The sequence below is a fragment of the Panicum virgatum genome, chromosome 4K (genome assembly GCF_016808335.1).
Source record: "Panicum virgatum strain AP13 chromosome 4K, P.virgatum_v5, whole genome shotgun sequence".
Taxonomy (NCBI): Eukaryota; Viridiplantae; Streptophyta; class Magnoliopsida; order Poales; family Poaceae; genus Panicum; species Panicum virgatum.
Window position 1 is genome coordinate 14,055,549 of NC_053139.1, and position 17,176 is coordinate 14,072,724.

Here is a 17,176-nt window from a genome sequence, read left to right on the forward strand (position 1 = left end):
TCCAGGATCCTCCCATTCACTATCTAGCCCCTAGATCTAACCTTTAATTAGGTTTTAGCCCATGGTTGCTTTGAAGCTAGCCCCTAGAAATTCAAAACTCTCGCAAACAAGTTCCTGATGCCCTGTTTTAGCCATATCTTTCACGTTTTAACTCCATTTTCAGCGATTCTTGCGCTCACGGGATCCTTGCAACGCATACAATACCTTTATCACCATATCTTTCTCTGTTTTTACTGTTTGTTGTATTATTTCTTATTGGTTGCTTGTTTTTGTTTGTGTGAATGTGTAGATAACGCGTTGTTCGAAGGAATCAAGAACAAGTATTAGTTGATGGCTATGTTTCATAAGTCATGGAGTGATTCGGATCAGAAAATGCATGGCCATGCTGGGGTTAAGAGTTAACCAAGTATTCCGAATCACAGAATCGAGAAAGAGTGGTCAGCTTTAAACTAGACCAAATATCGTGAGGCAAAGGGAACAGCATGTATATGATATTGTGGTGGCTCGTCTGATATGATTTTGTGTGCGTATATGAGTTGACATGTCTTGCTAGAGGCCACTGTCTACTATTGGGCCGAGTAAGAGTACTCGGGCCATGTTTATTCGCATATGAGCCCATAGGGTCACACACTTAAGGGAAAGAAGCCTGATAAGGATGAGATCCGAATTAGATTGGGCTTAGGTGCACTAATGGGCCTTTTCGGCCCAAAAGGGGGCACCCAAGGTAGCCCACCTAAGAGGCTATATAAACAGAGGGAAGTGCAGCCCCTCCTTCGCGCCCAAGCCCTAGGTCGCCTTCGCGAACCTAGCAGTCCGGATCGCGACGCTTCTTCCCGTACGTGTGGATACCTTGGAGGTGCCGCATCTGCTGCACAAGGACGAGCCGCACGAGAGGAGGTTCTCGTAACTGCACTGCCGGCTTCCATCTGCACTACACCGACGCGTTACAGAAGTTCCGCAACCGCGCGTCTAGTGGTAATCCCGTGATCTATAACTGCAGTAATCCTGGTTTATGCGGTAGAAAATTTTTGTTTTTGCTACCCCATATTCCGACAGTGGTATCAAAGCCAGTGCTGTCTCGTTATAGATTCGTATATGTGCATATGGAGATATGCGTAGTTTCAGATCGATATATGACCTAGTTTCGTAATCTAGCTGCGAAGGTTGTGCAACGACATACTCCTACCGGTCGGTTTTCCGCCATCGGAGTTAAGTGATGCACATAAACCTGGTCGCTGCGGTTGGAGATCAATGTGATTGGTCGAATCGAAACTTAGGGCATAAGCCAGATGCATGAGATGCATAGGACAGTAGATTGGATCTACTGCGAATTCCGTTTTGTTGCAAAAGCGTGTTTTATAGTAAAACAGTCATAACTTTTGCATACGAACTCGGATTGAGGTGAATTTTATATCGATTTGTATCTACAGAAAAAGTTAGAATTGGTTTAGAATAGGGCTGCTGTTTTTGCGAAATTTAGATTTGCGAAATTCGGCCCAAAATATAGAGTTTTCGGTGATTTAAGTTCGAACGTCGGAATCGCATAACTCTGTTTTGCAGGTTTTGTGATCGGTATGGCCCCTATGTGTATGTGATGCACGTGTGTAATTATTTCATGACCTGCGTGTCGTGATTATGACATTTCGGCCAGAGCCATATGAATTGTTGCATTTGATGTAATGGCCTGCGTGCCAACCTGTGATGATCCAAGTCGTGAATGTAATTTTATTTACTAGCTATTAGCTGTAATAGCAAGTTCTAGTTCTTGGAGTTTTCATCACATGAAGGATGGTGCACATGTACATGGAGATGGAGATCAACATGGTGAACAAGTTCCATGAAGATGGAGATCTACATGGCGAACAAGTTCTATGGAGATGGAGATCACCAGAAGAACAAGGGCCATACTGATTCACAATTATGTGCTTGCCCTTCTTGATGTTTTACTACTACGTGCGTCATAGTAGAAGTAGAACGATCCCTCACAAACTTTGAGCTATCATGCCCTACCAACTAAACCTTGCACTGTCACATGCATTGTACGATTGGTGGTGGGTCTATGAAATTAGAGTGCCACTAGTTTTCCTTGGCTAGACAGGTTCGTATCGGATACTTACACGCATAAGGGTTGGTTAGCTTGACAAGATTAGCTTAACGGTTAAGGACCTTGGGGCATAAAGGTTGGGCGCCGAGACATGAGATGTCACCCAACAACAAGAGTCATATGAGATATGATTAGCAAAGAGTTGCTTACCGATCTACCTTGTCCTCTAGCGGTGATACTAAAGCTCACTAGTCTACTTGATAGTTGTGGGTCTTGAATCACTAAGAATCAATGGAGGGATATTGATTTTAGTGGGAGTAGATTCTATTAAATTGTTTAATATGATTTACTCCATCATGAATACGTTTGTCTTAGTATTTTGCATTAATATTTTGTTGTAGATCATGGTCCGCAATAACACCCAATCTTTTTCATTGCGTTCGGTCCTTGAGAAGGACAAACTAAATGGGACTAACTATGCGGATTGGATCCGCAACCTGAGAATTGTTCTCAGGGCAGAGAAAAAGGAAGATGTTCTAGATACCCCATGTCCAGAATAAGCCTACCTTCAAGAAGAAAGGTTCTTCTTGGAAGAAGAAGGGCAAGGCTAAGGTTGCGAACCCTAAGACAAACCCTAAACTCAAGGCTAAACCTGGACCAGCTGCAGATAATGAGTGATTTCATTGTCACGAGAAGGGACACTGGAAGAGGAATTGCAAGCTGTACCTCACCTCGTTGAAGAACCGTTCTTCCACCTCGGGTACGCTTGTTGTTCATATTACAAAAATATTTCTCGCTGACTCTTATGTTAATTCCTGGGTATTTGATACTGGATCGGTTGCTCATATATGCAATTCGATGCAGGGAATGACAAAGAGTAGAAGCGTTGAAAGAGGAGAAGTTGACTTCCGCGTCGGCAATAATGCAAGAGTTGCTGCTGTGGCCGTCGGGATGATGCAACTTCACCTACCATCAGGATTTGTCTTGGAGCTTAGTAATTGTTATTTTGTTCCTAGTTTGAGTCGGAACATTGTGTCTCCTTCATGTCTGATGAAGGATGGTTATTCTTTTGCAAGTGAAAACAATGGTTGTGTGATCTCTAAGAATAACATGTTTGTGGCTCTGGCGTCCATTAAGAATGGGCTATTTATTCTAAATATTGATGATTCACTTGTCTGTAATATAATTTCTAAAAAGCCTCAGCTTACTGATTTGAATCCTACCTACATGTGGCATTGTCGTCTCAGTCATATAAGCGAGAAACGCATGAAGAAGCTCCATGCGGATGGACTTCTAACTTCGTTTGATTTTGAATCATACGAGACATACGAAGCTTGTTTGCTGGGCAAGATGACCAAGACGCCATTCACAGGTTTTCAGAGAAAGCATCGGACTTGCTGGAACTCATACATACTGATGTATGTGGACCAATGAGCTCGATTGCTAGAGGTGGATTCCAATACTTCATAACTTTCACTGATGACTTGAGTAGATATGGCTATGTGTACTTGATGAAGCATAAGTCTGAAACTTTTGAAAAGTTCAAAGAATTTTAGAGTGAAGTTGAAAATCAGTGTGGCAAGAAAATTAAAGTTTTACGATCTGATCGTGGAGGCGAATATCTGAGCCACGAGTTTAGCAATCATCTAAAGAGTTGCGGAATTGTTCCACAAATTACGCCGCCTGGAACACCTCAGAGAAATGGTGTGTCTGAGCGACGTAATCGAACTCTGTTAGACATGGTTCGATCAATGATGAGCTAGTCGGACCTACCGTTTTCATTTTGGGGTTACGCTCTAGAAACAGCAGCTTTCACACTGAACAGGGTGCCGTCAAAATCCGTAGACAAGACACCATATGAAATATGGACTGGCAAGTCTCCCAGTTTGTCTTTTCTAAAAATTTGGGGTTGTGAAGCATTTGTCAAATGACTCCAGTCTGACAAGCTTACACCCAAATCGGATAAGTGCATATTCGTGGGATACCCAAAGGAGACCTTAGGGTATTACTTCTACAATCGATCTGAGGGCAAAGTGTTTGTCGCTCGGAACGGAGTTTTCCTAGAGAAAGAGTTTATCAAAGGAGAGAAAAGTGGAAGAATGGTGCAACTCGAAGGAGTTCGAGATGAGCCAATAGGACAAGACTCTACAAGTGACGCTAATGTAGCTAAACAAGTTGAGATGCCTATGGAAACAGAAGCACCTCCGCAACCACGAAGGTCAGTAAGGCTCCGCGCAGCACGGGAATTATTATTGTTAGACAATGATGAGCCTGCGACATATGCAGAGGCGATGGTAGACCCTGACTCCGAGAGATGGCAAGATCCATGAAATCTGAAATAGAATCCATGAAGGAAAATCAAGTTTGGAACTTGATAGACCCGCCTGATGGTGTGAGAACCATAGAGTGCAAATGGATCTATAAGAAGAAGAAAGATATGGATGTAAATATTCACATCTATAAAGCTCGACTTGTCGCAAAAGGTTTTCGACAAGTTCAAGGAGTTGACTACGACGAGACTTTCTCGCCCGTAGCGATGCTTAAATCTGTTCGGATTATTCTAGCTATTGCTGCATATTTTGATTATGAAATATGGCAGATGGATGTCAAAACAGCTTTCCTCAATGGAAATCTGACCAAGGACATGTGTATGATGCAGCCCGAGGGTTTTGTCGATCCGACCAATGCTGGAAAGATATGCAAGCTTCAAAAATCCATTTATGGATTAAAGCAAGCATCTCGGAATTGGAATATTCGTTTTGATGAAGTAGTCCAAGGGTTTGGCTTCATTAAAAATGAAGAAGAAGCTTGTGTTTACAAGAAGGAAAGTGGGAGCTCTGTTGCATTTCTAATCTTGTATGTAGATGACATACTGCTAATTGGAAATAATATTTCTATGCTTGAGTTCGTAAAGACTTCACTGAAAAATAGTTTTTCGATGAAGGATTTAGGAGAAGCAGCATACATACTGGGCATCAAGATCTATAGAGATAGATCAAAGAGGCTTATAGGATTAAGCCAAGATACTTACATTGACAAAGTGTTGAAGCGGTTCAACATGGAAGAGGCAAAGAAAGGGTTCTTGCCTATGTCACATGTCATACATTTTAGCAAGACTCAGTGTCCTACGATGACTGATGAGCGAGAGCGCATGAGCAAAGTTCTTAATGCCTCAGCAATTGGATCTATTATGTATGCAGTGATAAGTACACGCCAAGATGTTTCTTATGCTCTAAGAGTTACGAGCAGATACCAGTCTGATCCAGGTGAAGGTCACTTGACAGCTGTGAAAAACATTCTTAAGTACTCGAGAAGAACTAGGGATGTGTTTCTTGTCTATGGAGGTGAGGAGGAGCTCATTGTAACGGGTTACACCAATGCTAGTTTCCAAACCGACAAAGACGATTCAAAGTCCCAATCAGGTTATGTGTTCACAATGAATGATGGTGCTGTAAGCTGGAAGAGTTCCAAGCAGGAGACCGTGGCCGATTCTACAACGAAAGCCAAGTACATCGCAACTTCGGAAGCTGCGAAGGAAGGTGTTTGGATAAGGAAGTTCCTTATTGAGCTTGGTGTGTTTCCAAATGTGTCCAGTCCGCTGGACCTTTACTGTGACAACAGTGGGACTATTGCGCAAGTAAAGGAGCCTCGGAATCACCAGAAGAGCAAACACGTTATGTGGCGATTTCATCTCATTTGAGAGTTCATTGAACGTGGTGAAATTAAGATATGCAAAATACATACAGATTTGAATGTCTCAGATCCGTTGACAAAGCCACTCCCGCAGTCCAAGCATGAGGCGCACACAAGAGCAATGGGTATAAGATACATTCTAGATTGACTCTAGTGCAAGTGGGAGACTGTTCGAAATATGCCCTAGAGGCAATTATAGAGATGATCATATTTCTTTATATTCATGATTAATGAAGTGTTCCTTGAATATCCATGAAAGGCAACTTGTATTGATTGACAATTATGTGAATTGTCTGTGAGACTCTTTACTTGTATGGTTATTCTAAAGCTGTTCCTAATCGGAGTTCATGTGATGACACACATGGATATTAGACTAGCACATGTATTAGTTGATGACTATGTTTCACAAGTCATGGACATGTAGATGTCAAACTAATAATGTGGGCTCATGTGAGACATGAGACTGAACTAACCCAACACGAGATGATGACTTCTCATTACACAATATGTATGATGTGTCCTAAGATCTGAGATCGTCGTATGTACTCAAGATGTGAACCGACTTACTTAGGAGCCATCAAATGCTGCACCGTAATAGGGTAGTCATAAAGGTGGCTTTCGGGTCTGTCAAGAAGCATGTTGTGAGACATAGTCGGTCAAGATGGGATTTGCCCCTCTCTACAAGAGAGATATCTCTGGGGCCCTCGAGTGATTCGGATCAGGAAATGCATGGCCATGCTGGGGTTAAGAGTTAACCAAGTATTCCAAATCACAGAATCGAGAAAGAGTGGTCGGCTTTAAACTAGACCAAATATCATGAGGCAAAGGGAACAACATGTATATGATATTGTGGCGGCTCGTCTGATATGATCTTTGTGTGCGTATAGGAGTTGACATGTCTTGCTAGAGGCCACTGTCTATTATTGGGCCGAGTAAGAGTACTCGGGCCATGTATATTCGCATATGAGCTCATAGGGTCACACACTTAATGGAAAGAAGCCTGATAAGGATGAGATCCGAATTAGACTGGGCTTAGGTGCACTAATGGGCTTTTTCGTCCCAAAAGGGGGCGTCCAAGGTGGGGCCCAAGGCAGCCCACCTAAGGGGCTATATAAACAGAGGGAAGGGGGCGCCTAAAAACCCTAGCCTTTTGATATATTCACTTATAATGCCTATCATATGTATGTAAATTTGATCCTGACGCACATATGAGATGCATTCGGTTTTGTTTTGAAAATCGGGTGTGAAATTATGGCCCATATTTGTCCTTCTTCAACTCTGCTTCAGTTTTGGAAAGAAGCCAGTAAGTATATATGATGGTTTTTGAGGATCTCACAAGATTCACAATGAGAATGTAAGAACTTGCAGTGGTGGAGAGGCAATTGAGCCATTTATTTTCAGATCTGTTGGTTCTTCCTTTGTTCTGCATGTTTTTAACTGCTGTTTGAGAAAACACAGCAGTCTTGTATTGTTTTTCTTCAACTAGGTGATTTATATTGGGACAATCAAGGTATCTATAGTAATCTTAGTGAAAAATTTGGATCAAGTTTTCTAAAAGTGTTGTTTCTCTTTTTGTCCCATGGTAATAATGCTGTTATACCCTTCTTAATTTTTTAAAATATATGTTTAAATCGTTGGTAATGAATGAATGATAAATGATGATCTCGTGTACGGCACAAATTAAGTCTGACTTCAGCACCTTTATTTCAGACTTTGCAAGGTGCCGAAAGGCCATAATAATGTGAAGGTTGGTCCTACAAATAGTCATTCACTAACTTTAGTTGTTATTACTTAAGCTAATTGTGATAATTATATACTATTTTCCTTGTATCGTAGATTAAATTAAAGTACGACATGAAGGATAAGATTTCTGGAAGAATACGATGTTTGGATAATGTAATTGCTTTTTTGTCAAGGTCAAGCCCATGATATTTATTGCGCACTTCTCAATCATGAGATCGAATTGACGCTGAATAGTAAGTACAATTAGTTCGGCAAATTAATGGCCACAAGTTAAGACCTCTTGATTATTCATTTGGATCCTCAAGCCCCTGCTACATACCATTGTTGTGCTTTCTCTCCCAAACCCAAGATGATCCTAGATAGATTAGGGGCACCTCTATGAAAAGCACAATGATTATGGTCAGTGGCGGACCCACAGAGATTTTATAGAGCCTGGGCACATATAATAGTCGATAATAAGTGTGTCTTTTGCTCAATTGCTATTGGCTCCAGCATACGGCTTAAATGTGTGTTTGCAAGGCTGCAATTGCTCAACTGCTATTGGCTCCTGCTCACGTGAGCCCGGGCCAGTGCCCAGGCTAGCCGGGCCCTGGGTCCGCCAGTGATTACGGTGCCTCCAATGGGACTAGGCACCTAGAATAATGATTGAGTTAAGCCCGTTTTTAACTACCGGAAACCCTGCTGCTTATTGCCCCAGCCCACCAATCTTCGAAAATCAGATTATGTAGCTGTGGGGCAAGGACTTCTAGACCAAAAAGCTATAGGAGATGTTGAACCACATTTGCCTCTCGTCATGCTAAAAGATCAGCTGTCCAACATCTGTTATAAGCTATTGTCCACATATAAAAAAAACTTGCATTTTCCTGGGGCCATCTCTTCCAAATTCTCTCCCAAGGGTTGAAAAGGTGGCCCCAATAAATAAGGCTTCACAGGCTGATTTATTGGAGTACATGCATATGCCAGAGGTTGGAAACTTCCAAATTAATATGAGTATCTTACAACCTCAGTTTGCAAAGCAACATTTGAATGAAGCTACCACAGGTTTAGGTATTCAATCAGAACATGCACATTCAATGCACATCTAATAACTAAGATCCATCTCCCACCAGTGACAATATCAAAAACTGTTCTTTTACTTGCTCTAGCTGCAACAGCATTGAACAAATGTTGCAGTGCTTGTTTCAAACTCTGAACAAGCAGCCATCTTTCTATACAAAAAAGAATGTTTTTACCATTTCCTGCTACTGTCTCAATAGCCATTATTGTAAAAAAAGCTTCAACTTAAGATTGAACTTGACTAGGGAAGAAGACCCAGGTTCTATTTTCTTGAGCCATAGCCACCTTAATTTCAGAGCCCAACATATATTCTGAAGGTTAGACATACCGAGGCCCCCAAGTCCATGTTATGTGGCCTTGCAACCTTTGGCCAAGCAATTAATCAATCCCCCCACCCCCTCATCTCTTCTTCCTTTCCATAGAAATCCTCTTCCGATCTTATCAATTGCATTCAGTGCTCATGGAGGAAGATCCAGCGCCATGAAAATGTAGATCAGCATAGAGGTGAGAATAGATTGCACCAAGATCATTCTACCAGCTTTGGTAAGCAGATCAGCCTTCCAACTTGGGATCAGTCAGTCTGTAATTTTTTCAATGATGGGCTGAATTTGTGCTTTGGTTAGCTTGTGAGGTGAAAGAGGGTCCCCTTCGTATTTGCAAGGAAAATCAGTGAGCTTGCAAGGTACTCCTGCATGACAGCTTTATCAACCTCTATACATTGTATGTGGAGAACACTGCTTTTTGTAAATTTGTTTTTAGGCCAGAGGCTTCTCCGAAGAGCTGTAGTGTCCAAGGTGATTTCAATATCAATGGCAGAGGGTCTTAAGAAAATTTCCACATCATCTACATATATACAAAGAGATCCGATGCTGTAAAGCTCTTCAATCAATGGGTTGTAACAATTGTTCATCTGCAGCTTTACGGCTTATCTATATTGGAGGACATATATATTGGAGTCTCGAGTGTTGCATATAGTGGCGTATAAATGAATAGGTGCAATATTGCAGGAGCTAGATACGGCTAGGCAATCATTTAATCAGTTTCTTATGTTTATAAACATTTCTATTATATAGAGAGAACACTAACTCGGATGAACTCGGGAAAAATAGTTTCTTCTAGCACATTATTACAAAATGTTGTCATATTTAATTATTGAAATGTTGAATATTACAGTGATGTGCTATTTTCTATTTCAAATTTTTATTTGGTCATCACTAGATATTGAACCAAATTGCAGTATCCAGGAGAAACAAGGTAGTTCATCATATGCACAGGTTTTAAAAATTTACTCTGGTGATACATGTCTGACTATTCTAACTTCAGCAAGTTTGGTTATTAGAAATCCAAATTGTGCAAATAAGATTGTTGTGATCTACAGGGTTGTGCTCCTAATTATACTGTGGTCCTTGTTAGTTCAAAGATACTACTTCAATCTTCAGTCTCATTGTAGTGTTTGCAGATTGAGGTCGGTGTTGCCTTACAAACAGCAAAGATAAGGGTATTGCAACGTAGTAGATTACATTACAATGTTGCTCTAGTTAGCATCAAGAATTTCCTTCTTGTTTGTCCTGCTACTCTTCAACATGATTTGATATATTACTATTCCACTAAGATAATAGTTTTTGGCCGTTGCTTTGAATAATATGTATCAATGGCTGCTAGTGGGTAAATGTTTCTTGCGTTTTCTAAGTTGTATCTTCCATAATCTCTTGTGTTTCTTGTTAGAGTGTCATTTTATTTACCTGCAGTCGTCCTGGAAGAGGTCTTCTCTGGTACGCTAGTGGTTGCGTTTGATCTGAAATTCAGTCGTCTGGTGTGCATGCATTTTGCATAGTCTGGTCTGGATTTCCAGTATGCTTGGTAATGTATCCTATATTCACATGTCAAGGTAAGGGAACGGACAGAGGAAAATTTTCTATTTTTTGAAGACTATTTGGTCCAGTAATTACATGAATAATCATTAAACATTTGAAGTGGCAAAATTCCGTCCATTCACAAGCAACGTCAAAGTAATTAACCATAACTCTTTGATATGATATCAGATGAATTTGATCTTTATATGAAACTGAAGTACTCCGTGCAACCTACAACTTTGTATGTTGTTTTTTATGTCCAAACCGTTTGTGATATACTTATGTTTCCCCACTTAGCATGCAAATAAAGCTGTGTTTGATTGCAAAACGTGTGTTTAAAAGAAAATAGAGAAGGCAACGAAAAAAAAGAAGAACAAATGAAACAAATTATTAGGCTAGCGCACTTGCACATACGTAGTCTACGCCTAACACGCGCTGGAGCAAGGCTTCCTGCCTACTTATCCATAACACCATGTGCCCACTGGCCAAGCCATGTTCCTGGCTCCCTGCATTATCCCCGCTACTACACACACTTGTCAAAATTAAACTCGGAGAAACAAAGAGAAACTTTGGTCATGATCAGGCATGCCGAAACGAACACATCAGTGGCCAGCAAGTGAAATGTTCAGCAAACACAAATACCACTCATTGTATGAAGATGGAAGCAGATAGAGCTGTATGCCTGAATGGCTGTATCGATCTGTACTTCTGTATCCATCCACAGGTGTCAGTATCCTTCTACAGAGTATTCTGTTCTCCCTTCACCATCAGCTTCTCGGCACAATCAGGTCCATGCCGTATTGGACAGCTAGTGACGGCAACCGCATGCCAAACCCATCTCACACCACACCCAACAAGCGCTATTGGCGGCAATTAATAGCTCACTGAACGATGGCCAGATCTTGCATTGAATCCTATGCAGCTTTCCTTTTTGTACCTTAGTCAGTCAGTGTCCTCGCTGCTGCACCATTACTTGCAACACTTTTTTTTTCTACCAGAAGTACATGACAGATAAATCCACGGGAAGGAACATTATGCTCCACTGTTAAAGCCTAACAAAAGTCTTAGAACTGGTTCTGCAGTTTGGTTGGGCAGAAACAAAGTGGCATCCATATCAAATCAATTCAGATAGTGAGATTAAGTTAAACAATAATCAGACACTTTACATTGCCCCCTATAGGAGTTCAGAAGAATCTGATAAAGCACAACACTGTCAGTCTACACAAATCTATAAAGAGATACGGAAAACAACATCAAAGACGACAGTAGGGGAAGTAAGAAAATGCAGCATAAAGGCATTACACCCCACAGAAAAGGAGAATATTGACGGAAACCGAAACTTTACACTAAGTCAACCATTAAATCAGTTCCTTCCCTGTATTTGCTGGAATAGGGGCTAAAAGCACACATGACGGGAACCATGGGGAGCACATGCATATGGCTCAAGGTATCTAAATAATAGAACTGTATATGTACCGACGGTGTTCTTGCACAGCTGCTACGTATGGGTGGACCCAATTATCGCCTCCTCAAAGCGCTTGATCTCCCCTGCTAAACGCTTCATGTTGTCGTCGTAAACATATGGTATCCCCTCGAACATTACCTTGCTCCCGTTAGTGGGTTTTGGCACAAATTCCCTGCAGGGCTCACCCATGACGTTGATTGAGTTGTGATAATGGTAGTATCGGATCAAGCTTTCTGTCTTGTGGCTTGTCCTCCCAATAACATTTTGCGACATGTGTACACCTGTGGTGTACGCGTTCCTAGCTTGGATTGCATATTTGCGATCTCGCCTGACTCCAGTGATCGAATTACGGAAGACGAGTTTCTCAAAACCCCATTCCCTGAATAATCAGTGACATCAAATGAATCATCATCTGACATTAGTGGTAACTTTGTAGTGAAACAGTCGGCATGACAGTGTTTCAAGCACAGCAAATAAAAGCCAAAATAAAGGGCAATAAGCACTCTGTAGCACAAAGGTCAGACAATAATGCACTCAGGATTTGCCCATAAAATGCAAACCGCCAAGTACAAAAAGGTTATACATTGTGTCAACCTAACGGCACGATTTGACATTTAAGTGCTCTGTGAAAGTCCTTATTTATTTCTATTTTGGGAGCAGTTACTAATTGTGATTAGCAATAACAAAACCACTCTAGAATTAGCAAACATTCTTCCAACTAGATTTCAAAGAACACCATCTGCAAACAGACCCTATTAACAGCCAACTAGTTTGAAACAACAGAGGAATATATGAAAAATAATGGCAAATATGTCACACCCCTCTGATTGCCTATCTAGTAAGTGTGAATCGATCCTACACTGTGCTTCTTGATCCCAATAACTACTGCAATTAGACTAGCGTAGCAGGGAGAGTGGTATTCTGATAAAATGATTTCTCTAACCCATCGTGCAAAAATAATGATTCCCAATTTCCCATCAATTTGTCTTGTTATCTGTTACTTCCAGCTAAATACTAATAGTGGCCGAAGGTATTCGAGGAATATTGGTATGTTTCTCTAAACAGAAATACATAAGATATGTATCTTGTGATTTAAAACAGTCAGCATACGAACCATGATATACCTAGCTTTCTACAAAAGAATTATTACACATAATGTAGATTAAATGGGAAGCACAAGAATCAATGATAATTAAACAGATCAGATACTAACATTTGTATTACTATTAGACTCCACAAGCCACTTCGACTGGCTCTGCCTTTGCTCATTTCACACAGCATGATTGCAACATGGGTTTTTTTACACATATAATCACTGACATGCTGTAGACTACTAATTTCTGAAATATCAAATATGTGCAAGCATTTAGTACGGTTGCTATAGGCATACAAGAACTTGAGTTTCAATGAGAAAACAAAAGTTCTGAAAGAAAGTACTCAAGGACAGAGGCAGTGTTGCACAATGTTAAACTAAATAATTTGACATCATCAATGACCAAAACTAACTGCTGTTCTGAACACTGAACAGGATTCCAACAGAAAACATAGAAGAGCTAAACTGCAAAATTAAAAGCTATATCAATCACATATGGAACTACACACCGTGAACCCGATTGTGATTTGTACGGCTATTCCGAGTCCAGAAACCCATTGGTTGTCAATTTACATATCTGAGATTGCGCCGTGGCAATAAATTCATTATTTGCCACAGTCGTAGCATTTTCCGTCGCTCAGTAAATAATATTCCAATCAGCATTCAATTTTAAGAAGTGCGAGATTTGTAATCACGGTTACAAGCACTTGCCAGTCTGCTTGTATATAGAATTCATCTAGGCTATGTGAAATATACTGATACCATTGCTGGACATTTGTGTACTTAAAAATGACAAATGAACCATTTAACTCCAGTGTAGGAATGCTAGAGAGGAATTTTATTTGACATATGCATAAGTTTACTTCAGGGAACCCAACAAACATCCCATGGGAATAGCCAGGTAAAACTGACCTCAACGCCTCAACCTTTCGGAAACAGTCACACTATCCAATCAACCTAACGCATAAACAAAAACTACTACCCATGTCCTAGCAAGTTGAAGTAAGTGGCTCCGCTAAGTGACGAATTGACAATGACTGGAGATGCATTGCACTCTCCAGAAATAACAATGAGAAGTATTGTATATTGCGTGAATCTAGGAAAGATTCCCACAAAAGCAGCGACAGCAGAAACAATCAACATAAAGAAAGGCCAATTGGGCAAGAAAAGCACACCTCGAGTATTCCTCGTTTGGATCCTCGACGCAGAGCTTGCTAGACATGGGGTTCTGCTCAATGGTGAACTGCGTGTAGCGCTCCAGCTGCCCGAGTACCTCCTGCAGCGTGCGGCCGTCGGGGAGGTAGATGTATTCGTCGACGTCGAAGAAGAAGGTCCAATTCGCGGCGTGCCGGTACCGATGGAGGCAATCGTTGACCACTAAGAACTGGTTGTAGTAGTAGCCGTCGTACTCGGCCTGCGCTCGGATGTCCTGGACGGTGACCCGGCCGGCCCTGACCCACGGATCCAGCACCGCCCGGACCTCCGCGCTGACGCCGCCGGCGTCATGGAGCACGAAATGCGAGCTGGGGCCGAAGAAATGGGCATGGTAGGCGAGCCACTCCCGCATGCGGGCGGCGCTGAGGTTGCCGTAGAGCGAGGAGCCGCAGTAGAGGTACTCGTAGGGGAACGGCGGCCGGAAGCGGGAGTCGTCGTAGGAGCCCGGCGCCTCCTCGAGCGCGACGAAGCGCTCGTAGCGGCGGGAGGCGGTGGAGTAGTAGGCGTGGACGAGGAGCTTCCCGCCGCGGTTGCCGGCGTTGGGGTTGGTGGGGAACGTGCAGTTGACGACGACGACGGTGTAGACGCGGCCGTACCCCCAGTCCGGGAGCATCTTGTAGGCCTTGGTCCGGACGGGCCGCGGCGGCGGCGCCGGGTCCGGGTTGGGCACCCACTCGCACTTGAAGTAGGGGGTGCCGTAGACGTGCGCCGGCTTGGAGGCGAGCCCGACGACGGCGAAGGTGCGAGGCCCGCCCCGGTACGCGCCCATCTGGACGAACAGCGCCGCCGCGCTGCCGTACGGCCGGAGCTCGCGCTTGTTGGGGTCCAGCGGGCGGGCCGCCGGAAGCACGGCCGCGGCCGGCTTCGTCGCCACAACGGAGGGAACGGCAGAAGCGGCCGTCTTTGTGTCGGCGGCGGGGAATGCGGCGGCGGCGCGGGAGGATGCTGAGGCGGGGTGGCGGGGGAGGAGGGGGCAGGAGGAGGAGGAGCGGGAGGAGACGGAGAGGAGCGGCTGGTAGGGGTGGAGCTGCCAGAGCGCCACGGCGAGCGTGAGCAGCGCGAGGGAAGCGACGAAGGACTTGATGTCGAAGCAGGAGACGCCGAATGCGGCCACGCCGGCGCCGACGCCGGCGTCCTTCCTGGCGGCGGGCTTCATCGGCCCGCCGATCCGGCCCGCGGCCCCTCGATCCGCCGCTGGGAGGAGGTAATGAGCAGGAGCAGGAGAACGTGGGCGAGGCGGCGGTTCTTGCTCGCCCGCCTGCCCGACCAGGACCACTTCCTCTGCGTTTCCTGGGGAGAAGGCGGGGTCGGCAGCTCTCGCTACGGGGAGGCCCGGATGGGGAAGGAGATGAACCGGCGAGCTGGAACAAGGCACCCAAGGGGAATGCGGGGCGAATTGGGGAGGAATTGAAGACGGCGAACAGGAAGAAAGGCGATGAGCGGCAGAGTGAGGCGAGCAACTGACTGGACGAGTGAGGCGAGCAACTGACTGGCGGTCAACTTCTTTTATTTTCTTTCTTTGTTTGTGCGTATAATTACTCCTGCACAGGAAATCTTTATCAACGGAGAACTTGCAAAGTTTGAAGCGATCTGAAATCACTGGAAACCTCCGGTGGTTAGAGAAATTACAGTAATTAGCGGCAGCGGCGTCGTGGAAGCACCTTCAAAGTGCTTGTAAAGCTAGTGAACTAAAAAAACCGATCCAACCCGATTCCTAAGGTCATTTTGGGCTGAGCTTATAGAAACGATTTCATAATATAGTACCTGGATTTCCATAAAATAGCTCAAATCAAAGTCGGAATAAGTTATTTTAGAAAAAAAAAGTCGGTTACAGTGTTGTCGCCGTTGCACTATCCTCCTCCTATAATTTGAAATTGAAGCTCAATTACATCGAGTAAAAATCAAGCCATTGCGGGGATGGACACATAGAAATTTCCAGACTCTGGACGAACGTGTCTCAACGAAAATGGTGACTTGTCATTAGATCACAAAATCCAGTTACGTAGGTTTTTTTTTCTAGAGTAATGTAGAATTTCTAGACTCTGTCTTTTTTTTTTTGAAAGGAAACGGCAAGAGTTTTGCCGTTCTTGTATTAATATTGTAGAGTGAATTTCTAGACTTTGTCGATAAGATCTTAATATTTATTTATTAATACACTAGATGGTTCAGAATAAATTCTGCTCCCGGGTGTACGTACCTATCCTCCTATAAGAATTCGAAATGCAGAGCTCGAATACACCAGAGTAAAGAACAAATGACTACGGCCTACGAGGCTCGGTGGTGATGGGCACCGACGGGCCGCCCTGGGGCTTGTCAAAACAAAAAGACGAGGACGGGTCCTGTGATCCATCATGATAGGCGGTGTGTGCGTTCTTTCGTCCTTATGCCGCCGACGCGTGTTCCGCGCCGATGCGCCGCTCATCACCAGGCGCTGGCTGCGCGGCGCTCGGGAGGCCCCGGCCTCTGCTGTCGCCGCCCCTGCCTGCTAATCCTATCTTAATCATCCATGGGAGATTGGGAGCGACGATAAACTAGTCCATGATCGGTTGGCTCGTCTCCCTCGATTCTGCATACTAAAATCGGCACTGCTGCTTCAGGTGTCGCGTTATTGTGCGTGGGCGTGGCTCCATCATGTTAAAAGGTCATGCTTAGCGTAACCTCGCAACATTACATTTTGCTTTATAATAACCCCCTTCTAACGTGCGAGGGTCAAAAGTGTTTTCCTTTTCCAATTGCCATGCTTGTACGTTTTGAGGAATGTTCTGTTCCCCCGGTATTTTTTTTTCCAAACATTGCGTAATAGACACTCACAAACGTATGCACACTCATCCTCATGCATACTATTTCTACGAGCATTTTCGAAAGATTGAATTGACAAATTCTCGAAATTGGCGAAGTCGCTATTAACGCCTCGGTAGTGGCAGACAACATCATCTAGCCCTAAAAGAATAACCCTTTTGAAAAAAGAACATTGCAAGTCCTCGGCATTCGGCATTCGGCAGCCAGCTACACTA

The 17,176-nt window shown here is 43.5% G+C and overlaps 1 protein-coding gene across 1 annotated transcript; it reads right to left on the reverse strand.

Moving 5' to 3' along the window:
- Positions 1-11,492: 11,492 nt before the first annotated feature.
- On the reverse strand, positions 11,493-15,664 carry LOC120703241 (galactan beta-1,4-galactosyltransferase GALS1-like). The gene is made up of 2 exons (XM_039987269.1): positions 14,123-15,664; positions 11,493-12,233 (listed from the first exon to the last, which is right to left on the reverse strand). The coding sequence occupies exons 1-2, from the start codon at positions 15,316-15,318 to the stop codon at positions 11,888-11,890; spliced, it is 1,542 nt and encodes a 513-aa protein (XP_039843203.1). The 5' UTR covers positions 15,319-15,664; the 3' UTR covers positions 11,493-11,887.
- Between the last annotated feature and the right edge of the window lie 1,512 nt (positions 15,665-17,176).